At 39.4% G+C, this 27,349-nt stretch overlaps 1 protein-coding gene across 6 annotated transcripts in view; it reads left to right on the forward strand.

Moving 5' to 3' along the window:
• The window catches only part of DGKD (diacylglycerol kinase delta), a 327,255-nt gene that overhangs the window by 85,801 nt on the left and 214,105 nt on the right, over nt 1–27,349 (forward strand). For 5 of the 6 annotated variants that reach the window (XM_033959775.1, XM_033959776.1, XM_033959777.1 and 2 more), the window contains 4 exons: nt 7,189–7,295; nt 8,331–8,456; nt 12,841–12,943; nt 13,052–13,214. In XM_033959775.1, coding sequence (XP_033815666.1) covers nt 7,189–7,295; nt 8,331–8,456; nt 12,841–12,943; nt 13,052–13,214 — 499 coding nt within the window. Of the gene's footprint in view, nt 1–7,188; nt 7,303–8,330; nt 8,457–12,840; nt 12,944–13,051; nt 13,215–27,349 lie in introns of all 6 variants that reach the window. The other variant, XM_033959778.1, reaches the window with a different exon arrangement.

Genomic DNA, 27,349 nt, shown 5'->3' on the forward strand with positions numbered 1-27,349 from the left:
TTTGCTCTCTAAGAGAAACATCAAGGTCAGACTGAAGTTTGTCAAAGAGAATGTAGACAAACAACTGGACTTCTAGAATAGTGTTCTGTGGACAGATGAGTCTAAAATGGAATTATTCGGACAACAGAAAAGAGGACATGTTTGGCGTACACCAAATACAGCATCCAAGGAAAAGAACCTCATACCAACTTTGAATCATGGAGGTAGAACTGTCATAGTTTGGGGATGCTTTGCTGCAGCAGGACCTGGTCAGCTCACTATCATAGAATCCATCATGAATTCTACCGTGTACTAAGGCCAGTACTGGGCAGGCTTGCATGGCCTGTGTCCCGTTTATGGACATTCAGTTGAGGACGGGCTAGGGAGGGTTTCGATGGCTGGGATGGTTAACATGGGCTGGAGTGAGCTTTGATGGAGACTCCAGTAGATGGAACTTAAGCACACTACTGGGCAGGGCTTTGGGTTTCTGCCCAGAAATATTTAAGAAAAAGGACCATTTAAACTAAATTAATTTATGGAACATGTATGGTTGGGCAGACTGGATGGACCACTCGTGTCTTTATCTGCCGTCATTTACTGTGTGTATCAGAGGGTGCTTTAGGAACATGTGAGACCATCTGTAAGAAAATTAAAGCTGAAGCAGAACTGGACCCTGCAACACGACAATGACCCAAAACATACCAGTAAATCCACCAAGGACTGGCTGAAAACTAAGAAATGGAGAGTCTTGGAGTGGCCAAGTTAAAGCCCTGATCTTAATCTCATTGATATGCTGTGGGGTGATTTGAAATGGTCTGTACATGCAAGAAACCCCTCAAACATCTCACAGCTGAAAGAATTCTGCAATGAGGAGTGGGTCAAACTTTCTTCAGACTGATGTCAGAGACTGGTAGATGGCTACAAGAAGCGTCTCATTGTAGTTATTTGAGCCAAAGGGGGTTACATTAGCTATTAAGGTGTAGGATGTCCTAATTTATTCCTCAGTTAGAATATACATTTTTGTGGATATCTTTTGTTTCATGAGTAATTCATGACTTTTCTATGAGCTTTCCTACCCTAACAAAGACAAAACACCTTGCTTCAGCTTTACACTCATGTGGCTTCTCTACAAAACATGTCAGTAAAAAAAAATGATGCATTTCATGGCATCCACAGTTCATGTAACTCCCTTCGCACAACTTCATCTCATATCAGTTCAGTGGAGCATGGCATCTCAGTGGAACTGATCAGCCTCTTCATAGTAACATAGTAACATAGTAGATGACGGCAGATAAAGACCCGAATGGTCCATCCAGTCTGCCCAACCTGATTCAATTTAAATTTTTTTTTTTTTCTTCTTAGCTATTTCTGGGCGAGAATCCAAAGCTTTTCCCGGTACTGTGCTTGGGTTCCAACTGCCGAAATCTCTGTTAAGACTTACTCCAGCCCATCTACACCCTCCCAGCCATTGAAGCCCTCCCCTGCCCATCCTCCTCCAAACGGCCATGCACAGACACAGACCGTACAAGTCTGCCCAGTAACTGGCCTAGTTCAATCTTTAATATTATTTTCTGATTCTAAATCTTCTGTGTTCATCCCACGCTTCTTTGAACTCAGTCACAGTTTTACTCTCCACCACCTCTCTCGGGAGCGCATTCCAGGCATCCACCACCCTCTCCGTAAAGTAGAATTTCCTAACATTGCCCCTGAATCTACCACCCCTCAACCTCAAATTATGTCCTCTGGTTTTACCATTTTCCTTTCTCTGGAACAGATTTTGTTCTACGTTAATACCCTTTAAGTATTTGAACGTCTGAATCATATCTTCCCTGTCTCTCCTTTCCTCTAGGGTATACATATTCAGGGCTTCCAGTCTCTCCTCATACGTCTTCTGGCGCAAGCCTCCTATCATTTTCGTCGCCCTCCTCTGGACCGCCTCAAGTCTTCTTACGTCTTTCGCCAGATACGGTCTCCAAAACTGAACACAATACTCCAAGTGGGGCCTCACCAATGACCTGTACAGGGGCATCAACACCTTCTTCCTTCTACTGACTACGCCTCTCTTTATACAGCCCAGAATCCTTCTGGCAGCAGCCACTGCCTTGTCACACTGTTTTTTCGCCTTTAGATCTTCGGACACTATCACCCCAAGGTCCCTCTCCCCGTCCGTGCATATCAGCTTCTCTCCTCCCAGCATATACGGTTCCTTCCTATTATTAATCCCCAAATGCATTACTCTGCATTTCTTTGCATTAAATTTTAGTTGCCAGGCATTAGACCATTCCTCTAACTTTTGCAGATCCTTTTTCATATTTTCCACTCCCTCTATGGTGTCTACTCTGTTACAAATCTTGGTATCATCTGCAAAAAGGCACACTTTTCCTTCTAACCCTTCAGCAATGTCACTTACATACATATTGAACAGGATTGGCCCCAGCACCGAACCCTGAGGGACTCCACTAGTCACCTTTCCTTCCTTCGAGCGACTTCCATTAACCACCACCCTCTGGCGTCTGTCCGACAGCCAGTTTCTGACCCAGTTCACCACTTTGGGTCCTAACTTCAGCCCTTCAAGTTTGTTCAACAGCCTCCTATGAGGAACTGTATCAAAGGCTTTGCTGAAATCCAAGTAAATTACATCTAGCATATGTCCTCGATCCAGCTCTCTGGTCACCCAATCAAAAAATTCAATCAGGTTCATTTGGCACGATTTACCTTTTGTAAAGCCATGTTGCCTCGGATCCTGTAACCCATTAGATTCAAGAAAATATACTATCCTTTCTTTCAGCAACACTTCCATTATTTTTCCAACAACTGAAGTGAGGCTCACCGGCCTGTAGTTTCCTGCTTCATCTTTGTGACCACTTTTATGAATAGGGACCATATCCGCTCTCCTCCAATCCCCAGGAATCACTCCCGTCTCCAGAGATTTGTTGAACAAGTCTTTAATAGGACTCGCCAGAACCTCTCTGAGTTCCCTTAGTATCCTGGGATGGATCCCGTCTGGTCCCATCGCTTTGTCCACCTTCAGTTTTTCAAGTTGCTCATAAACACCCTCCTCCGTGAACGGCGCAGAATCTACTCCATTTTCTCGTGTAACTTTGCCGGACAATCTCGGTCCTTCTCCAGGATTTTCTTCTGTGAACACAGAACAGAAGTATTTGTTTAGCACATTTGCTTTCTCCTCATCACTCTCCACATATTTGTTCCCAGCATCTTTTAGCCTAGCAATTCCATTTTTTATCTTCCTCCTTTCACTAATATATCTGAAAAAATTTTTATCTCCCTTTTTTACATTTTTAGCCATTTGTTCTTCCGCCTGTGCCTTCGCCAAACGTATTTCTCTCTTGGCTTCTTTCAATTTCACCCTGTAGTCCTTTCTGCTCTCCTCTTCTTGGGTTTTTTTATATTTCATGAACGCCAACTCTTTCGCCTTTATTTTCTCAGCCACTAGGTTGGAGAACCATATCGGCTTCCTTTTTCTCTTGTTTTTATTGATTTTCTTCACATAAAGGTCCGTAGCCATTTTTATCGCTCCTTTCAGCTTAGACCACTGTCTTTCCACTTCTCTTATGTCCTCCCATCCTAACAGCTCTTTCTTCAGGTACTTTCCCATTGCATTAAAGTCCGTACGTTTGAAATCTAGGACTTTAAGTATCGTGCGGCCGCTCTCCACTTTAGCCGTTATATCAAACCAAACCGTTTGATGATCGCTACTACCCAGGTGAGCACCCACTCGAACATTAGAGATACTCTCTCCATTTGTGAGGACCAGATCCAATATCGCTTTTTCCCTTGTGGGTTCCGTCACCATTTGTCTGAGCAGAGCCTCTTGAAAGGCATCCACAATCTCCCTACTTCTTTCCGATTCCGCAGACGGAACATTCCAGTCCGCATCCGGCAGGATGCTTCATTGCTTCATTGGTGTTGAAACGCAAGTCTCTCCAGAGGTTTGCTATTTCACATCCCTCCACATCAGAAAGTACTCATGATGGACATCTCCACGTATGCATGGGGAGCTCACCTGGACAGCATCTGGACTCAGGGACTGTTGTCTGCTTGAGAAAAAACACTTCATATCAGCCTGTTAGAATTTTGGGCAATTTGCAATGCCCTGAAAACCTTTCAGGATCGTCTTTCCAACCAAGTCTTCCTGGTTCGAACAATCAAGTGGCCATGCACTACATCAACAAGCAGGGGGGATCGGGCTCTCTTCCTCTATGTCAAGAAGCTGAACATATTTGGAACTGAACAATTCCTTGAAACATATTTCTCAAAGCAATATATGCCCAAGGCAAACAGAATGCCCTAGCTGACAAGCTCAGCAGATTTCTTTAGCCACATGAGTGGACTCTCCACTCCAAAGTCGTATGCCACATCTTGTTTTGGGAGACTCCTCAGATAGACCTGTTTGTGTCTCCCCCTCACCCACAAGTTACCTCTCTTCTGTTCCAGACAATACTCTCATCATCATCTGGAAGCAGATGCATTTCTTCTGGATTGGTCCCGCAGGTTCCTGTATGCATTTTTGCCAATCTGGTTCTGAAGACATTAGTCAAACTCAAACAAGAGTCAGCTACCATGATCCTAATATCTTCTCAGTGGTCCAGACTGTCTTGGTTTTCCCATCTACTTCAACTGAGTGTCAGGGATCCAATTCCATTACAGATCTTTCCATCTCTACTTTTTTACATCCAAATCTGCAATCTCTGCACTAACAGCTTGGTTTCTCTCACCCTCTCGACCTGACTTCAGAAAATTATAATCTCTCTGACTCAGTATAAACCATTATAGCTGCTTCCAAAAAGCCTTCTACTCAGCAATGCTATTGACTCAAATGAAAATACTTCATTTCATGGTGTAATCTCCATCAATTCGATCCCTCCACATCTTCTCTTTCTTCAGTATTGGACTACCTTCTCCATTTATCCGACTCTGGACTTAAGACCACTTCGGTTAAAGTTCACCTGAGTGCTATTAGTGCTTACTATGCTCCTTTCAGAAATAAACTGTTAGCCACTCATCCATTTGTTTCCCAATTTATGAAAGGACTCTTGATCTCAAAACCTTCACTAAAACCACCTCCAGTTATCTGGGATCTCAATGTAGTCCTCACCAGTCTGATGAAGCCGCCATTTGAACCATTGGCAACTACTCATCTTCTCACTTGGAAAATGGTCTTGATCTCTGTCACTTCTGCTCGTTGAGTGAGTGAACTATAGGCACTGGTTCTGATCTACCATTTACAGTCTGACCTACCATTTACAGTATTTCATCACGATAAAATGGTTTTCAGAATTCATCCTAAATTCCTTTCCAAAGTTGTTACAGAATTTCACCTGAATCAATCCATTGTATTCTTTTCAAAACCTCATTCTCATCCTGGAGAAACAGCTTTTCACACATTGCACTGTAAACATGCCTTGGCTTACTACTTTTGATCCTAACAGGTTGGGTCTTACCTGTAACCAAACAAACTATTTTCACATGGTTAGCGGCCTGCATTTCCTTTTGCTATGCTCAGGCTGGGCTGCAGCTCGAGGGTCATGTTATACAGCATACAAGATCTAAGCTATGGCAGCATCAGTGACTTTTTTGTGTTTCACTCCCATTGAAGATATTTGCAAAGCAGCAACTTGGTCCTCAATTCACACATTTATATCTCACTACTGTCTAGAATTCTATTTCAGGCGAGATGGTCGTTTCAGCCAAGCAGTTTTACAGAATATATTTTCTTCCTAGTGACCTTAGCTTTGTTGTCCAGCCAAGTAAACATACTGGGACTTCTTTATGTTAATAAATGCTCTTATTGGTTGTTTTATGGCATCTCGCTTGCCTTCTTTTGTTAGTCCAACTATTCTACCATCCCATTCAGTAAGCTAGGGAATCCCACATATGAAAATATGCTGCCTGCTTGTCCATGAATAAAGCACAGTTATTTACTATAACAGGTATTATCAGGGGACAGCAGGCAGATATTCTCTCATCACTCCCACCTCCCCTGGTTTACTTCTTAGCTTGCTTATGGAACTAAGACACCACGAGCCGACGTCGGGTGGGAAGGCAGCTTGCGCGGTGCATGCAGTCTCGAAGCTTCTTAAGAAGTTTAAAGTGACAGTATACTTTTAGTACTGTTTGTACCAAGCTCTGTGAATGACGTCACCCACATGTGAGAATATCTGTCTTCTGTCCCCAGATAACACCTATTATGGTAAGTAATTGTGCTGTTGGGGCATGTGTAGGGGGCGATGCAGACCATTGTGACTTTTTTTGTTGTTGTTAAAGTTACTTTTATTGTAAGTGTCAGTCAATCACTGCTCAGTCACTGACAGGAAAGCTATTTGGGGCATGAGAATGTGGTTGGGCTATGCAGCCCTGAACCTAGAAAAAAGATTTCTGGCAGTAATAGCACATCTCAGTAGTCCCTTTTTATCTATGCATTGTATGACCATGTCTTCCACACAAGTTAATACTGACTCTCAACCCCTCTCTGCATTATTCAATTCAGTAATGCCAACATTAACCATGCAGTTAGGCTTGTCATAGCTTTCTGCATTGGCTTCTCGAGCTATATGTGTTGCCACTGTCAGATAATGTCATCTGCTTGTGCATATTTACAATTACAATTATTTACAATTCTGCTTATCAATCCAGAGCCACTAGCATTTCTATCTGGTGATCATTTGTCTGACAGAGTAAAAACTGTAGCTAAATAACTTTTTATGGTTATCATAGGTATCGTAGACTTCTTGGATTTGACTGTCTGACAAAAGCTCACTAGAAAGGTCAGAAACTGTGAGCTTTTTATTAATACCTCATTTTATAGCAGTCTTCATAGAGTAGCTTCAGTAGATACACAGTGCATTAAATGTGTTCTATCATTTTAGTGCATAGGAGTGAACAGTTGTTATGTTGTCTTGATGTCACAGTTTATTACTGTGATGTGTTCTATACCATGTTCTGTGCCTCATCTCTGTACATTAACTCATCTCTGGAGAAGGTAAGGAAAACCAGTGACCTGTGTGTCTTGCTCTTGCGCTGTCTGTTTTGCTTCTGTGTGTGAATTTTGATTTTGCTGCTGTACAAGTGGAAAGGATGTCTGGAAGGGATATTGCTAAGATGTCTGTGCTTGGCTGAAAAGATATTAGATTCACAGGCTGCAGGGTTACACACATTTCTTTCTTTTTTTTTTTTTTTGTTTCACCCTAGTTTGCAAGTTCAAAGCTCACAAACGCTGTGCAGTCAGAGCCACGAATAACTGCAAGTGGACTACACTGGCCTCTATTGGGAAGGACATTATCGAGGATGAAGAGGGGGTATGAGGTTCTCCACAAACTTCTTTCTTCCTCTGCCTCTCCCAGGTCAGCCCAGGCACTAAATGGACTGGGTATACTCCTAAGATAGCAGTATTTAGGGGCAGCAGTGCAGCTCCAGCATGTGTGGAAGCCTTCCCCCCTTCAGGAGCTGCTGCTGCTAGCCCACCCCTCACCTCCTGTGCCAGCCGTGAACTTAAAGAAGAACGAGCACTGTACAGGCCTTGTATGCACAGGCCTGCACTCAAACACTGCCTTGTCCTGCCCCTTCTTCTGATTTAGACTTCTTGTTGGATAGGGATAGGACATGACAGCACTTCAGCACAAACCTGTGCCTACTAGACTCCTGTGGCACTCAATCTTCATTAAGCTTGGGGTGGCATGGAAGGAAGTAGAGGGGCATTGGTAGTAGCCCAAAAGTGGGAAGGAAAGAGTTTGGGGGGAGGGAGGAAAAGAGGGTGTTATAGGATGCTCACAGTCTGGGAGGGATACATGGGGAAAGGGGAGATGCTGGCTATCTTTGAGGAGGTGGATGGGGGAGATGCTAACCTGAGGCGGGGGGGGGGAGGAAAGGGAGACAAGAGATAAAAAGGTGAAGTGGAGATCTATAGAGGGGTGATAGTGCCTTGAGTAATAATCTCTAGGGTTGGGGAGAGGGGAGTGTGCACAATTGAAGGTTTGCCTGGAACATCTGATACCCTTGATTTGGCCCTGGTCTCTCCTGACATTCTTTTATGCTGATCATTTTCTCTTCCCCAGGCCTGCTGAATCACTGTGCACCAAGGTCTTTGATTACTGGTGTGAGAGAAGTATCCAGAGATGCTGGTCTTCTGCTCTCTCAACCTTTATTGTGTTAAGCATTGGCTTGTGAGAAGAAGAAAACAGGGATAAAAAAAGAGTAGGGAAAGATGCAGTCAGTAACTGCTCTGTATCAGCAGTTAAGTGCTAGGGAAGGCAGAATCTACGACTGATGTCTTTGTAGTGCGAGAGAGACATCCTCCTTTGTGGATCTTCATGTTATTTTCTGCTTCTTTGCAGATCTCTATGCCTCACCAGTGGTTGGAAGGGAACCTTCCAGTCAGTGCTAAGTGCATGGTGTGTGATAAAACTTGCGGAAGTGTCCTCAGGTTACAGGACTGGCGCTGTCTTTGGTGCAAAGCCATGGTAAGTAGGGTGGGCAAATCCCTTTGTCATAAACATAAATGTTTTTCACAATTTTATAAAAAAAAAAGAGTTGTGATGAGGGCTGGGAGTTCCTGTATAGAGCAACAGTTATCTGAGGACAAGCAGGCAGCAAATTCTCACACTTGGGTGACTTCATCCACGAAACCCAGCATGAACAGTCAAAAAGTGTACTGCCACTTCAAAACTTTAAGACCACCCGAACTGTGCAGGTGACTTCCCGCCCAACATTGACTCGCAGACCTATCAGTTCTCAGTTTTCCCAGAGCTATGAAGCTGTTTCTCTAAGCGAATCAAACATTTATTATTTTTGTGCCTTCCCATTTATTTTCTTTTTTAGTTTTTGTCATAATTCATTTTATTACTTTTTATCCCTTTCGGTTTCAAAATATTTGATTTTTTACCGCGTTTTTGTTTGCGGCCTTTGGCATGTTTCAGCCTGTTTTCAGGCCGGGAACAACAATGTTCTTTTGAATACCAATCTACTTGACCTCTCTAGATCATTGAGTCCTTTGACTTTGTGTTGGCGGTGTTCCCCTTAAGGTCAAAGGCTCCTAGTGGTTTCAAGAGGTGACCTCGATGTTCCAGGACCATTGCAGGCAATGGTCCATATAACTGGTGTTTACAGTGCCTTGGTCCTGACCATTGGGATATTTCTTGCATCCTTTGTTCTTGTATGTTAAAGAGGTCACTTAAAGCCAGAAAAATGCAGTTCGAGAAGCTTTTCTGTTCAACTTTAGAGACAGTGACGATGCCTGGGAATTCTTCCCAACATTAATTAACACAGGCATCAACACCAGCACCGGCGGCATCGTCAACCCATTCCACCACATCATCATTGATGCTCCTGTTCTCTGGCGAACCACATAAAAAAGCTAAGAAGAATAGACATATTTCCCCTTCCAAGCATGCTTCGGCATAGTCTCGGGCCTCATCACCTAAGTGTTGACACATCGATGCCAGATCTCCATCTATTCAGTTGGTTTCACCACTGAGGCGTGCCTTGATATTGAAGTCACGAACATCTTGACTCTCAACTCACCAGTGTCCAATGTTCCTGTGCAAGCCCCAGTACAGAAGCAATCCCTGCAGGAACAGCTTCAAGTTCTGTTTCAGAAAGAATTAGTTTGGATACTGCAGTCACACGCTGTGCCACCTCCTGCACCGAGTCATTCAATCTCAACTCAGTCCAAGCTTCGCCCTAAGTCTAAATCGAGGCATCATTCTCAGACCCTATGGCACCGAATGTCCACTGCGAGGAGACATCCATCATCATCTAGAGAGTGCACGTCATTCTCGACACTCCTCACAAAGGTCTTCAACCCATTCCCATAGGCGGTCGTCAATTTTCTCCTCGATGCTCTCCTCAACCATTACACTCTTGTCGGCCTTTCCTTCATCAGACCTGACATTGAGGAGTATGATTCAGATTAACGTCACACTCTTCCATGGGATCTCCAGAGCTCTCTTCAGATGAATCCTGTTGTATACTATCAGATCAGTCTCCTCCATTACCTTGATGACTCTCATTCCCAGAAAGATGGGTCAAGCACTCCCAATAAATATGGAGTCTGAAACAGAACCTAGAGCAGAACTCATGGAGACATTTGACTATAAGGCGTGGCCCAAGAAATGTATACAAGTTCCTCTGCACAATCTCATGAAAGAGGCTCTGTTGAAAAAACCTGGGAATTTCCATTCCATGTCCCAGTAGCTCCATATAAATTGGATACTTTCCAGTGCAGTAGGAATGATATGCTGAACCTTAAAGTACTTTGTCTATTCTTTCATACTGCAGGAAGTTGTCAATCATATATTTTGAAGCCTTCTCCTTCATAATTACTCACCTATAGCAGGTGCTATCCAAGGACAGCAGGCAGATTTTCTCACAACCCTTCCACCTCCCCTAGTTGGCATTTTAACTCTTTTACTGAACTGATGATCCTGTGAGCTGTCGTCGGGTGGGAATGCACCTATGGGTAGTCTTAAAGTTTTAAAGTGACAGAACACTTTTTGACTGTCTTTGCTGGTTCTATAGATAATGTCACCCACATGTAAGAATACCTGTCGGCTGTCCTCGGATAACAGCTGCTGCTGGTAATTATCTTTGCTTTATAACCCTAAGGAAAAAGTGTGTGTGTGTGGGGGGGGGGCAAGTTCACTTTATTTCTTACTTTATAGGCACCTAGCTCCCCTTGAAGAAGAATTTTGCAAACAAGATCTTTTTTTTTTCTTTTGACAAGCAGCATTGAGTCGGATGCACAAGTGGGTGATGCCATCCAGCAATGCCAGGTCAACTGTTCTTCTAGAGCTCAAAATTTAGAGTGAAAAGTTCTGAGTATATGCAGCCCTTCTCCTGCACAATTCTATCTGCACTGCTGAATAGACACAACTCAAAGCTCTTCTCAAAGCCATTTTTCTTCAATATTGTTTTTCATCAATGTTTTCTTTTTTGATATTTTTTTTAAAAGGGAGGACATTTAATAATGTCACATTAGTTGAGATTTAGACCTTGCCTGAAATGCAGTAGAAAGGTACAGAATTTCGACTGTCATACCAAGTACTTCTTATGTTGCATCTTGACTGTGATAAAAAAATGAGTACAAGAATTATACTTGAGTATCACCATAAGCATAGAGAGATTGTTTTAATTACTTTCAAAAGCAATAAAGCTGAGAATAAGTTACTTCTTCAAAAATCACACAAAATCTCCTCTGCGCAGACCAGTTGAAAATCTTCCATGGAAAAACTATGAACCTCAAGATATAGTGATCTTAAGACTTTGGTCACCTACTGGAACTGCTAGACAATAAGAACATAAGAATAGCCTTACTGGGTCAGACCAGTGGTCCATCTAGCCCAGTAGTTTCTCCTGCACAGATCTTTGCACAACAGCCCAAACCGCCTTCACCATGTTGTTTGTGGTAGTTGATGAGTCTTTATCTTTGACCTCCTGCCAGTTTCCAGAGCATTTCATTCTTTTCTCAATAGATGTTTGCTAATTTATTTTTTTTAATAACTTTTAGGTCTGAAGTTCCTTCATCCCTGCATGCTAAAGAGCCCTCTCACACCTTTGGACTTTGCCCACAGTACTCATTCAGTACTTACTGTTTCACTTTTACCTACTTCAGAATCCAAACAGGAGCCTACACATTTGTTCCATCCCTCTTTTTCAGACTTACTTCCATTTATTGTAGCAGAATCTATTCATGCTATTTTCCAAGAGATTAGACATTAAATATAAAGTCCAGGTGTTGCACTCTTCAATTGTATTATGTCTATCCTCTTTCAGATGGTGAAGGTTTTTTTTACCTGCTCTTTCTGCACTAGCTCAAACCCAGATGACCACCATACTAGCAGATATTGATGAGTGTGGTATTCATTTAATCATATCATCTTATGGTTTTTTAATCCCTTTGAACTTACAATCATAAACTATATGGAGTATAGCAATAAAAATTTCCTGAGATTTTATATTAGTTCAATGCTGGATTACACTAAGGCTCTATACCTTATATAAAATTTCACTTTTGGTCAGCTTGCAAGCATTCATCCCAGATTACAGTCATGATCTCTTGTTAGGCTGGAAGGAAAATTTGAGCTCGAACTCCCACAGGCAGGGCAGGACAGGACATATATTCTGAAAAGACTAGAGTCTTAGTAGATAGTAAAAAAGAAGGATGTTGCTTAGATAGAGCAGGAGCTGCTTGTTTATGCTGAGTTCGCTCTTGTTATCTTTGACCTTGTTGAGATTGTTCTGGATAGTAAAACCTCTTGATAATAGTCACATTAAAGGTGGTTGAAATACAAGTTATCTTAATATTAAACTGTTCAGAAAAAAATACGCCTGGCTGCAATTACAGGGCAGAAATCCTGGCAAAGGGATTAAAAATGCTGGATTACACTCAGGCTCTAGACCTTATAAAATCCACTATAGGTAGTGTATAATCATGAATAAGTTAATCATTCCTTTACATAACAAAATAATTATATGTGTTAAAGACTGTGTTCAGATCCGCATACCTCGGTGCTCAAATTGAAATCAATCTTCTGTCTCGCCAATACTTTTCAGTTCTAGGCGGTTTACAACAAGAGTTGGCCTGGGCATTTCCAGGGAGAATACATGGTTAATAGATGTAGTATGCATCAGGATCTGTGGAGGATGAAGATAATGAGTTTTCAATTAACCCTACTCTCAGTAGAGATTTGCATCTCATGATATAATAAAAGGGATTTGGGAACTTTCAGGAATAAATAGAAAGGCTACATTGTGAAAAACAAAATTAAAATAATTTACCAGTGACACTGTGTACTTAAGTTAGTATAAATTTGTATATTCCTCTCTGATTGTTTCTGGTTCTTGCAGGCGCACTCTGCATGCAAAGACCTTTTACCTTCAAAGTGCCCTCTTGGCTTGTGTAAAGTTTCAGTTATACCACCTACTGCTCTCAACAGCATTGATTCTGATGGTAGGTGATATCTTTCATCCTTTTCCAGTATTATTTAAGATATCTTATTAGCTCCCTTTTTTCTGTCTTACCATGATTTGCCTGTTTTGCTTGCTTTTTTCCTATCAGGTTTCTGGAAAGCAAGCTGTCCTCCTTCGTGTACTAGTCCTCTGCTGGTATTTGTGAACTCCAAAAGTGGAGATAACCAGGGTGTGAAATTCCTGCGGAGGTTTAAGCAGCTGCTGAACCCTGCACAGGTTTTCGATCTGATGAATGGAGGACCTCACCTTGGGTAAGAATGACCTAAGATAATGGAGAGGTAGCTGGGCACATTAGGATGCCATAGTGAAAAGTTATTAGAGTGACAAGGTAGCACTACTATTGTAAGTGATAATTTAATTTAATTTAAGCCTTAAGTTTATATACCGCATCATCTCCACAAAAGTGGAGCTCGACACGGTTTACAAATCTTAAATATAGGAGGAAAGAGGAGAAAGATTTACAAGAGCATTTGAAAAGAGGAGAAGAAACAAAGAGAAAAGATGTTAAGATGAATTAAATAAGGAATGGGTACTTTGAAATTCCCTTACTGTCCCGAAGGCTCACAATCTAACTAAAGTACCAAAGACAAGCAAAATTAGTAAATATTATAAGAAAATAAAGATAGCGGAAATGAGATACAAAACATCCTAACAAGAATGCATAGAGCTCTCAATATTTAAAACTATTGAAAAACAAAAATGTACATGCCAAGATAATAAAGTAATAAAAAAGAAACTAATTAAATAAAATTAATTAAAAGTAAAGCTAAGCAAAATAAGTAAAATAAAATAAGGTAAAAAGAAATAGATATAATATATAAATAGGACAAAAGTTCAGGAAGGGCTTGATATTCAAATCTTTCCCCAGTTATAAAAGATGGAAGAGATAGGAACTGTTAATTGGTTTGTCAGCCATGTCTAGATGGCTATCGGAAAATATGATCAAATTGAACTCCAAAAAAATGTTGAAGTCATTTGGCTAGAGATAAGAAAATCCTACCAAGATGTTAAGATTATTTTGGATGGATGGTTTATTTCTTTACAGTCCTCTGCTTGTAATTTAGGAATATGGTTTGCTTGTAATTTAGGAATTTGTTCTTTAGTTAGGGATAGTCTCACCTGATTGAGTTTGACCTTTCAAGCACTAATAATTTCTAGATTGTAATTTTATTTATGCTGGCTTGCCTCAGCAAGCTGAAAAAGATTGCAGTTATAAAATACGGCTGCAATGATTATGGGAGTTAGCAGACTAGGGACCATATACAAAGAACTAGCAAGAGAGATTTTTCAAATGTGGGCCCTAAATGTTGGAGTAGTCTCCCTAGGCCAATGAGAAACTTGGAATATTCTGGGCAGCATCACAGAACATTTAAAGGCTTGGCTTTTTCATAAAGCTTTACATTTATTAAGTTTAACTTTTATATTTGGGATCTACTATTCTGTTGTATATTTTATGGTAATATGCTGAGTTTTGATTTATTGTATATTGGAAAGGATTTTACATTGGGATTCTGCTACTGTATATACTCAAATATAAACCGAGATTTATATTTGAGCTACCACCTGACCATTTGGTATGGCTGTCCTCTTCCTACTGAACTACAAAAGCGTCCTCCCCTCCGAACTATCTACAATACACGCACCCACCCCGGAGCCGCTATCCACATACATGCCTTCACTCCCCTTAGTGACTGATCCCCATATACCTGTTGGTGCGCTGCCGTAGATTCACTGACCTCCATGCACCCCTTAGAGTCACTGACCTCCATACACTCGTGGATTGTACTGCTGTATGTTGAACTGGGCTGGGCCTTGAGCATCTGCGCATGCTCAAATCCTGCTGGCTCCCGCCTTTTCTGAGAATCTCAGAGGGTGCGGGAGTTCAGATCTTGAGCATGCGCAGATGCTCAAGGCTCCGCCCTGTTCAACATACAGTGGATCAGCCGCGGCAGAACCTATGGGTGTAAGGAGGTCAGCAGCTCTTGAGGGTGCAAGGAGGTCAGTGAATCTGCAATGGCACAGCACCAACGAGTATTTGGAGGTCAGTGACTCAGGGGTGGGGGCATGTATTGTGTATAGTGGCTCCGGTGTGTGTGTTGTGGATAGCAGCGGTCCCCCCCCCCATATGCAGGATAGTGACCAGTGGCGTACCATGGGGAGGGGCCCAGGTGCTCTGGCGCCAGCATCAAAAACATCTTCCAGGCAGCAGCAGTGTTCCCAATTCACTGCTCTTGGTGCCAGCCCTTCTCTGCATGGAGGAAAGGGAGATATGGAAGGGAAGGAGAGGAGAGAGATACAAGGGCATGGGGGGGGGGGAGGGAAGGAGACTGAGATGCCAAACCATCAGGAAGGGAGGGAGGGATGAAAAGGAGATTCCAGAGCATGGAAGACGAGATGTACAAAGAAGAGAGGAGAGAGATCCCAGGGCAGGGGGGAAGGGAAGCAGATGCCAGACCATAGGGTGGGAAGGAAGGAAAGGAGAAGAGAGAAATACCAGAGCATGGGGGAGGGAGTGGAGACACAAACACTGGATGGAATGGGGAATGAAGAGAAGATAAGCAAAGTAGAAACCAGAGCTTACAAAAGGTAGAGAGATTTTTTTTCTTGCTCTAGAATAAAGTGATATTGTAACTGTATTGATAAACATTTATACCGGTAAATAGAAAATGGAAATAAGGTAATCTTTTTATTGGACTAATTTTAATACATTTTGTTTACTAACTTTTGGAGATCAAAATTCCTTTCCTCAGGAGTTTTGCATTAATAAAAATATTTAATGTAAAAAAAAATTGTGTTAAAACTTATGAAAAGGATGTCTGGTCTTTGTAGACTGGCTCACTAGGATCACCCAAGTTTATAATCTTGGTTTATATGTGAGTCAACCTTTTTTTCCTTTTTTGGTGGGAAAAGAGTCGCTTCGGTTTATATTCGGATCTGTTTATATTCAAGTGTATACAGTTATCCCAGGACAAGCAGGCATCAGCTTTAAAAGTGTATCGCCACTTTAAGTTTTTAGAAACTTCGCAACTGCCTGCACCATGCATACGTGAGTGCCTTCCTGCCTGACGTAGGGTCGCGGTACCGTAGTTCTTCATTTTTCGCGGAGCAAAGAAATCGTGTTTCCTGAACTCTTTTCAGTTTTTTTGCCTTGCCTTCTGGCTTCGCTTATATTTTTTTTGAGTTTTTGTTTATTTCTTTTACTTTTTTGTCGCAAAAAATAAAAAAGAAATTAAGAGATTTTTTATTTTTCTCACTTTTCCCTTGTGGGCTTCACCTTTCGAGGTCTTATTTTCTCTCAGCAATTGATTTTAATCTTGCTGACATGATCTTCCCGTCCATGTCTAGACCGTTAATGGGTTTTAAAAAGTGTTGCAGTTAGTCAAAGGCCTATTTCCCTCACCGACCCATGTAGTTGGTACTTGTAGTGTCTTTGTTCCTGAACACCGGGTAGAAACCTGTGTCCGATTAAAAGCCATAGACTTCACAGGAGAAATTGTTTGGGGCTGCCATGGACATTGACAAGACCTTGCATTCATCGACATCAAAGACTCCTGCATTGACATCAGTATCGGGAGATCTTTTTTTTTTTTAATTTTATTTATTCATTTTTGAATTCTTACAACAGGTGAATTAAACATATTATAATCAATTATCATATAACACTTGTAATTACAAACAAATCTTCTTATCATATAAAATAAATCCCCCCTTTTGTCAAATTTCTATTTCCATATGATATACATTCCCCATCCCACCCCTATATATCTACTACCAATGTGCTAAGAGATCTGATCATTAGAATAACTAGTCAATGGTCCCCAAATTTTTTTGAAATTATGAAGATTCCCTTGTTGTAACGCTATCACCTTTTCCATTTTATATATATGACAAACTGAGTTCTACCAAAATGTATAATTTAATTTAGTATAATCCTTCCAATTTTGAGTAATTTGTTGTATGCCAACCCCTGTCAATATTAATAATAACTTGTTATTATTTGCAAAAATCAGACTCTGAGATCTCATTGCTGTACCAAATAATATAGTGTCATATGAGAGTCCTACATGATTTTCTAATAATTTATTAATTTGGGACCAAATTAGTTTCCAAAAAGCATTTATACAGGGACAAAAAAAAATTAAATGATCTAATGTCCCAACTTCTATTCTACAATGCCAGCATCTATTGGATCTAATGCTATCTATCTTTTGTAAACGTGTAGGGGTCCATAAAACTCGATGTAACAAAAACATCCACGTTTGACTCATAGATGCTGACCTTGTAGACCTTAATCTCCAGGACCAAAATCGTGGCCATTGAGACACAGAAATTGTCTGTCCAATCTCAATACTCCAAATATCCCTAAGTCCAGTTTTCTTTTTTTTATTTAAAAATCCATTTAACAATTTATACCATTTTGCAGCTTGGTGTCCCAAAAAGTCCGCCTGGAAACAAAGAACCTGCAAGCTATATTGAGTATTAAGATCTTTCCATTCAGGGAACCCTGCCTGAATAGCCTGCTTCAATTGCATCCATTTAAAATATTGTGTTTTATTTAAACCAAATTTATGTTGCAATTGTGAAAAACTAAGCAGTGATCCTTCAGAAATAACATCATTCAATGTCCGTATACCTGCAATTATCCATTGTTTCCAGATGATCTTAAATCCGCCAATCTTGATCCTGGAGTTTACCCAAATAGATTGATTTAATGATTTAGCTATTGGATCTGGTGAAAGATTACTAATATATCTTAAGGTCTTCCAGGTATCTAGTAAAATTCTATTATCCTTGTATTTCCTAGGCAATTTTATACTAACTACATGTTCTAAATGTAATGGAAGCAGGAGCCGCCATTCTAAATATAACCAATCCGGTACATTCTCCATGAGATCTGGAAGGATCCAATACATACCCTGTCTTAGAATATAGGCTTGATGATACCTATAAAAATTTGGAAAATTTATCCCTCCCTCCACAATTGGTCTTTGTAATGATGCTAAAGCAATTCTGGATCTTTTCCCAAACCAAACAAATTTTGTAAGAACGTTGTTTAACTTTTTATAAAATGACCCCTGAAAAAATATTGGTATCATACTCATTTGATAACAAACCACAGGCAATATCATCATTTTAATTGTTTGAACTCTTCCCCACCAAGAGAGATGTAAAGGATTCCATTGCTCACACATTTCTGTTATCTTTCTTAATAAAAGTTTTTCATTCTCTTTCACTGTGTCTTCAATTGTATTTTTGATAGTAATACCTAAGTATTTTAAACCTTCATCTTTCCAGATAAATGAATATGAATCAAATAATCCTTTGGTACAATGAACATTAATTGGAAGAACTTCTGATTTACTCCAATTAATTTTATATCCAGAAAATTTTCCGAATTTCTCTAGAAGATTAAGTAAACATGGAACAGTATTCCCCGGTTCTCTTAAATATAGTAAAGTATCATCTGCATATGCCGAAAGTTTAAATTCTCAGTTAGAGTATGGGATTCCCTTTATCTCCTTAGTTTGATTAATTGCAATTAATAAGGGTTCAAGAACAACATCAAAAAGTAAGGGGGACAAAGGACATCCTTGTCTAACTCCCCTTCACAAGTTAAATCTATCTGATAAATTATTATTAATATATAATCTTGCACCAGGAGAGCTATACAATATCTGAACCATTTTAATAAAACCGGGGCCTATACCAAACCATTCCAAAGCTTGATACATGAAACTCCATTCCACTCTATCAAATGCTTTTTCTGCATCTAAAGACACTATAAAAGCTGGATCATTAATATTTTTTGCTAAATTTAAAGAGTGAAATGCTAATCTAGTATTATTTGAAGAATGCCTTTTAGCAATAAATCCTGTTTGGTGGACATCAATAATAAAAGGAAGAGCTTTTGCCAATCTTGATGCTAATACTTTAGCAATCAATTTACCATCTACATTTAATAAAGAGATAGGCCTGTAATTTGAAACCAAAGTAGGATCCCTGTTTGGTTTTGGCAAGACAATAATTACAGAATCAGCCATAGTACCTGATATATTCCCATTGTTCATTTGGTACTGATATAAATTTAATAGACATGGTAAAATAATATTTTGAAATGATTTATAAATTTCAACAGTATATCCATCACCACCTGGAGCGGATCCAACTCTAAGATACTTCAATGCTGATTCTATTTCTTTTAAAGATATAGGATCTTCTAAACTTCTTTTTATATGATCCGGAACATTTGGTCCAATAAATGAATTTAAAAAATTTAATCCATCTTGTTCTTTATTTTCATAAGATTCAGAAGAATATAAATCTTTATAAAAATCAAGAAACTGTATTAAAATATCCTTAGTGTTAGTGTGTGTGTTGCCTTGTGTATCTTTAATTGCAATAATCTTAGATTTCCTTTTTTTTGCTTTAAGAAAATTTGCTAATAATCTTCCAGCTTTGTTTGAATTACCATAATACTGAACTTGCCTAGAGAACATATCTTTCCTCACAAATTGAGAAGAAATCTCATTATATTTAGCTTTTACTTTTAATAACTTTTGTAATGTATTATGTTCCCATTTCTCAATTAATTTATTTTCTAATACTTTAATTTGTTTTTCCAAATCAACAAATTGTTTTTTAAGTTGCTTTTTAATAAATGCTGAATATGAAATAATATTTCCTCTCATTGTTGCTTTAAAAGCATCCCACAAAATCTCAGCATTTATATTATCCGAATTATTAATTTGAAAAAATTCATTCATCTTTAATTTAAGATCTTCCAGAAAGTTCAAATCCGCAAGTAAAGCATTATCAAATCTCCAAATTGAATTAAAATGTACTAAATCATCATTCTGAAAGTCAATCCACACACCAGCATGGTCCGAAATTACAATGGGATCAATAACTGCTTTCATCACACGCTGCACTATTTTATTAGACACAAATATATAATCAATTTGTGAAAAAGATTTGTGGACCTGAGAACAAAAAGAAAATTCCTCATCATTAAAATGAAGAATACGCCATATATCAACTAAATCACAAGATTGAACCAAATTATCTAAACCTAACGATTTCATAATTCTGCTTGGTCTCTTATCCAAAATCGGATCCATTACAGCATTGAAATCTCCTGCTACGACTAAATTAGAAGCAGCCAGTGGTAATAATAATTGTTGAATTTGTTTGAAAAACTCCATTTGATTCGAATTAGGAGCATACAAATTAAATAAATCCAGGGTTGTATTTCCCAGAACCATTTTGATATGCACTCATCTTCCTAAAGGATCATAATTTATTAATTTAAAATCAACATTACACTTCCTATTTACAAGAACCGCAACCCCAGCTTTTTTCCCTACAGCAGGTGCAAATAAACATTTAGATATCCAGCCCCCAGATAGCTTCTTAGATTCAATCTCAGAAAGATGCGTCTCTTGAATGAAATATACGTCCGCATTCTGTTTCTTTAGAAACGCTAACATTTTCTTCCTCTTAATAGGATGATTTAAACCATTGACATTTATAGAAAAAATTTTTATATCCATCTATTTTATGATTAAAATTTTACATATGGTTCTATGATAATATTATGATCAGACCTCGGCACATTTTTAATATATATTTCCTTTCCCGCCCTCTTTCCCCTTTCCCAATCCCCCCATCCCTTTTCCCCCCAGAAAATAAAATTATATTGAAATAGTTCAACCTTTACACTTCTTCCAATTTCATTTCTCATAAATACATTAATCATCTCATCCCCCCTCCTTCCCTCTACTCTCCCTCCCCATCCCCCCAAAAACATTGTCTGACCTGGAACACACATTGGTATAGCAGACCCTAAATCCCCTCCTCCAGGCAACTAATATCCCTCCATATTATTGTAACATATCCCAAAAATTTATCTATATTTTCATACATTAAAATACTCAATTACTTAATTTATATATATTCATTCATTAAATTAATATAGATTAATATTGGTATTAATAAATTCATTTTAACATTCTCACATAAAATCCTCCAAATAGAATTCAATATAAATATATACTTAAAATAAAATAGGTATATTCATATAAATTAATTAGTACCCTAAAATTCTTTACATCTTTATTAATTATCCCTTCTTTAATAAATCCCAATTCCCTACACTTATCCCTTTATTTAATCAATTATTGTCATTCATATCAATTAATATCTACATAAATATATAGTAGTAATAAAACTCATAATTAAATTAATTTCCTAAAAAATTATGAACATATCCTCTCATTCAATATAATATATTCCCTCCCTCAATATTATTTTTAGCATATCCCAAAAATTCATCTATATTTTCATATATTTAAATATTCAATTATTTAATTTATTATTATATTCATTCATATAATTGATATATATTGATATTGGCATTAACACATTCATTTTTAACATCCTCACATAAAATCATCCATAATAAATTCAATATAAATAAACATTTGAATAAAATAAGTATCTTCATATAAACTAATTAGTACTCTAAAATTATTTCCTTCTTTATTAATGATCTATTCTTTAAATTCCCAATTCCCTACACTTATCCCATTATTTAATCAATTATTGTCATTCATATCAATTAATATCTGCATATATATGTAGTTGTAATAAATCTCCTAGTTAAATTAATTTCCTAATAAATTATGAACATATCATCTCATTCAATATAATATAATTCTTAAATCAAAAACTGAACTTTAAGATATTATATTATAATATATATTAAATCTCATTAATTTAAAAAGAAATATCATAAAAACATTCAAATGCATTAAAAATAAATTGATCCAATACCAATCATCTTCCTAAAACTTTCCATATAAATAGCTTTTAAAGGAAAAAAAAACCAAAAAATATTGGTTACAATAATAAAACTTAAAACTTTTCCCTATTCCTTTCTCTTTCTTTCTTCTTCTTTTCCTTTTCTTCTTTTTCAAGTTTCAAGTTTATTAGGATTTTATATACCGCCTATCAAGGTTATCTAAGCGGTTTTACAATCAGGTACTCAAGCATTTTCCCTATCTGTCCCGGTGGGCTCACAATCTAGCTAACATCCTTTTTTCTTTTTTTTTTTTCCGTATTTTCCCTTTTTTTTTTCTTCCTTTTTTCCTCTCTTCTTTCTTCTTTCTATTCTCCTATTATCCATTTACAAAAACAGGATCCTTCATGAAATTCATTTTCCAAAAACTTAACTGTGAACTCCACTCCATAAAGTCTTCTCTATTCTTCTCTTCTTTCTTAATATATATTCCTTCATGTAGACATTGATTCTTCTTGTGATAGAAACTCTTTAAGTTTTACAGGATCCTGAAAATACAAGGACTTATTTCCATTAGACACTCTCATTGTTGATGGATAGTACAAGCCATACGTGTATCCCTTTTCTTTTAACTGCTGCCTCAGCGTAAGAAACTGCTTCCTTATATTTGCAGTTGGTTTTGCAAAATCCGGGACCAGCATCAATTTAGAACCCTTATAATTTAAATTTTTATTAGCTTTTGCCACCTTTAAGATTTCCAAAGCTTGCTGAAATCTTAAAACTTTAAAAATCAAGGGTCTGGGGCCAACCTGGTTTACTGATCTTTTTGAAGGGATTCTATGTGCCCGTTCTATTTCCAACGGCCACTTCGAGTTTAACTGTAACAGTTTAGGTAATAAGTTCTCCAGAAGCTGTATAGCGTCTTCCCCCTTCAAGATTTTCAGCTAAGCCAAGCACTCTTATGTTCTTTCTCTTTCCCCTATTCTCCAAGTCCACCAGTTGATTTTTTAAGATCTCTACAGCTTGTCTTTCATCTTCACACTTTTGTGTGATAACTTCCAGCTGATCGACTCTCTCTTCAATCGCTGACATCCTCTGCCTTTCAATCTAGATCTCCTGCTTTAGACTTAGTACTTCCTCTTTGACTTCCGATATTTTACTTGCGTTGTCATCAGCATCAACTTGATTTTAAACAGCTCTGCCATTATATCCGCTTTGTCAGAGTACTCTTCATTTTCTAGCGGGATTGGCCACTTGACGGCGACACCGGAGTGACCTTTGATCTTTTCGCCGATACACCCGATGTGCACGGCTTCTCCGACTTCCCCTGTCTTGTAGCTGCCATTTCCAACGCTGATTTCTCTTGTTTTTAACTCGGGTAAGCAAACCAAAACAACAGATTTCCTTCAGTTAGTTGCCTGGATTCGAGGAGCCCCGCGGTTATGCCACCATTTTGCGTGCTCCAAGCCACGCCCCAGTATCGGGAGATCTTGCACCATCCGGTAAACCAGCTAAGAAGCCAACAGCTTCCCAGCAAGCATCGCAGGTCACAACAGCATCGAATCCCTTGATGCAGAACTAGCAGCAATGCCCACTATTACGGCTTGTCTCCTTCAAGATGTACATCTTCGTCAAAGTCACCCTCTCCGAGGCAAGCCGCTGCACCAATGGTACTGGCGGATAAGCCATAGGTACCGGTGCTTTCCTTTTATGAAAAGTTTGGTGAGCTGTTTCAAAGGGAGTTGGGTGATCTTTTCAAACTTCATGCACCAGCATCGACTCCCTCGGTACCGGCCCAGTCTGAGCATACGGCTACCAGACCCTGTGGTACTACAGTCATCTCTCTTGTAGAGCGTCGGCATGGATTCTCATCCAGTCACCATTGATCTGGGTTGTAAAAGTCATTCAAGAGGGTTACTCTCTCTCTGAAGCATCTCTATTTCATCACTACACCTCCACACCATTCTCCAAGAGAGTCTTCTTTCAACCCTCAGCAGACATCCCTTCTTCTTTGGGAGATAGAATCTCTACTTCTTTGGAATGCAATAGAAGGGTCCCTCCTGCTCAGAGGAATTGGGGTTTTTACTCCTGGTATTTTCTTGTCCCAAAGAAGACGGAAGGTCTACGTCCAATTTTAGACCTCAGGGGCCTGAACAAATTCTTAGTAAAAGAAAAGTTTTGCTTGTTGTCCTTGGCAACCTTGTATCCCCTCTTAGATCAGAACAATTGGCTATGCTGTCTGGATCTAAAAGAAGCTTATACCCACATTCCAATTCATCCTTCCCACAGGAAATTCCTCAGATTTCAAGTAGCCCATCAATATTTTCACTACAATTTTCAAGGTTTTGCCATTCAGCCTCGCATTGTCACCTAGAGTATTCACCAAGTGCCTGGTAGTAGTGGTAGCGGCTTTACGGGCTCAAGGTCTTCAGGTTTAAAAGATGCCACTCCTTAAGAACTGCTCGCATCAACATAGTTGACAATTCTCTTGCTTCAGCAGTTGGGTTTCAAAGTCAGTTTTCCGAAATCTCAACTTCAACCATCTCAAACTCTGCAATTCATAGGATCCCTACTCAATATCATTCAACCAGATTTATCACTTTCCATCTATCTTGGCCAGGCGAATGATGGTACTACTGGGCCACGTGGCGTCCATGGTCCATGTTACCCCTTTTGCAAGACTTCATCTCAGGACACCTCAGTGGTCTCAAGCTCTCTACCTACCATCACAGGAGATTGCAGTGACATCTTCACTTTATCAATCTCTCTGTAGTGGTGGATGAACTTTTCAAAAAAATCTCTCTCGAGTTGTGGTGTTTCAAATCCCTTCACATCAGAAAGTTCTGACCACAGACTTATCCAAGTATGCTTGGAGAGCTCATCTGGATGGTCTTCGCACACAGGGTCATTGGATCACCCAAAAGCAACAATACCACATCAATCTCTTGGAACTCGGGGCCATTCGCAATGCTCTCAAAACTTTTCAGCACATTATAGCCAATCAAGTCCTAATTTGTACAGACAATCAGGTGGCAATGTATTATATAAACAAGCAAGGAGGAACAGGCTCACTCTTTCTTTGTCTGGAGGCCGAGAAGATTTAGAACTGGGCTGTTGTTCATAACATATTCCTCAAAGCGATCTATATTCAGGGAGAGAAGAATTCTCTCGCTGAAAAACTCAGCAGATTTTTCCAACCACACGAGTAGATACTAAACTCCAGTCCTGCATCAAATTTTCTCTCTTTAGGGGACTCCTCAGATAGACCTGTTTACATTCCCCCCCCCCCCCACACACACACACAATCACAAGCTGCCTCAGTTCTGCTCCAGACAGTACTCTCCCCAGCATCTAGAGGAAGATGCTTTTCTCCTGGAATGGATGCACAAATTCATCTATGCGTTCCCTCTAATTCCTCTCATTCTCAAGACGCTTGTCAAGCTCAAACGAGAATCAGCCACCATGATCCTCATAGCCCCTCGGTGGCCCAGACAACCATGGTTCTCCCTTCTACTTCAGGTCAATCTCAAGGAACCAATATCCCTGCAGATCTTTCCATCTGTTGTCACATAGAGTCAAGGATCTCTTTTACATCCCAGTCTCCAGTCCTTGCACCTGACAGCTGATATCTCTTGGGATGACCTCAGCTGACACTGATTTTTCTGATCATGTCCGGCACATTTTGGATGCATCCAGAAAACCTTCTATACAACAGTACCAACAGAAGTGGATGAGGTTTTCTACGTGGTGTACTATTCATCATCATGATTCTTCATCCTCCTCTATATCTTCAGTATTGGATTATCTTCTCCATTTACCCAACTCTAGTCTTAAAACCACTTAAGTTAGAGTTCATGTCAGTGCTATCGATGCTTTTCATGGACCAGTCAACAGTAAACATCTGACTGCTCATCTAGATTCATTAAAGAACTTTTCAATGTCAAACCACCTCTTAAACCGCCTCCAGTGGTTTGGAATCTTAATGTTGTTCTCTCTAGACTCATGAAGCCTCCCTTTGAACCAATGTCTTCAGCTCATCTTAAATATCTCACTTGGAAAGTAGTATTCCTCATCTCCGTTACTTTTGCTCTTCGAGTGAATGAGCTTCAAGCACTGGTGAAGGACCAATCTTTTACAGTGTTCAGTATTCCACCATGACAAAGTAATGCTTCACACCCATCCAAAGTTCCTCCCAAAGGTAGTCTCTGAATTTCATCTCAATCATTTGATTGTGTTTTTTCCCAAGCCTCATTCTCACCCTGGAGAAATGGCTCTTCATATGTTGGACTGCAAATGAGCCTTGGCTTATTTCTTACAGAGAACTCAGCCACATAGAACATCTCCTCAACTGTTTGTCTCCTTTGATCCTAACAAGTTGGGACAGCCTATGACCAAGAGAACTATTTCCACCTGGTTGGCGGCCTGTATTGCCTTTTGTTATGCTCAAGCTGGGCTGCAACTCGGGGGTCGTGTAACAGCACATAAAGTCCGAACTATGGTGGCTTTTGCTTTTTTTACATTCCACTCCTATTGATGAGATCTGTAAAGCTGCTACTTGGTCCTCAGTTCATACTTTCACATCTCACTACTGTCTGGAATCTTATTCCAGACGGGATGGTCACTTCGGCCAAGCAGTATTGCAAAATTTATTTCCTTAATGGCCAACACTCATTTTAGTAAGCTAGGGAGTACCACATATTATTGCTCCAAACAAGTAGTAGAAATTCTATCATACCTCAATACCCTATCGTACCAGATCCTCAACCCAGAACCAACACACGAAAAAGGTCATCAACTCGATATTGCAGCATACTCATCTCCTAATCTCAACACACAACATATCAAAATCACCAACGGCGCCTGGCACCCCACCCTATGGTCGGACCACTATAAATATAACTTCACCATCAACTGGGAACATAATAAAAATAAACCCACACCACCCAAAACAAGCATTATGTTCAGACAGAAAATCGATCCCACCACATTCTGGAGAGCAGTGGATCCTGCAATAGATTCCAGCAACCCTAGTGAATTCATAAATACCTGGAGGTCTCTCAGCGAATCGACCTTAAACAAACTAGCACCACTAAAATCAAAAAATAAAATATGTAGACAATCAGACAAATGGTTTGACACGGAACTCCTTCATCTAAAAAGGAAATGTAGACAACTAGAAAGGGCATGGAAAAAACAGAAACAAGATAACACCAAAACAGAATGGAAAATCCAAATCAAGCAATACAAAATCAAACTGAAGGAGAAACGAAAAGACTATTACTCCAATCTCATTGGCACCGACAAACCAGACACAAAAAAACTTTTCAACCTAGTAAGAAACCTCACCGATACCAAACCATGCCTAGCCACCCAGGGAAACCTAACACCAACAGCCTCTCAACTAGCAGATCACTTCAAAAATAAAATCATCACAATCAGAACAACATTCAATAACTCACAAAACAACATAGAAGATATTCTAATAAAACCCACAACAGATGAAGCCATCTCAGCAGACAGATCCTGGACCAACTTCCCTACAACCCAGTGGTCAGAACTGGACAGGCTATATAAAAAATACTGCAAGTC

This window comes from Geotrypetes seraphini, chromosome 9 (genome assembly GCF_902459505.1).
Source record: "Geotrypetes seraphini chromosome 9, aGeoSer1.1, whole genome shotgun sequence".
Taxonomy (NCBI): domain Eukaryota; kingdom Metazoa; phylum Chordata; class Amphibia; order Gymnophiona; family Dermophiidae; genus Geotrypetes; species Geotrypetes seraphini.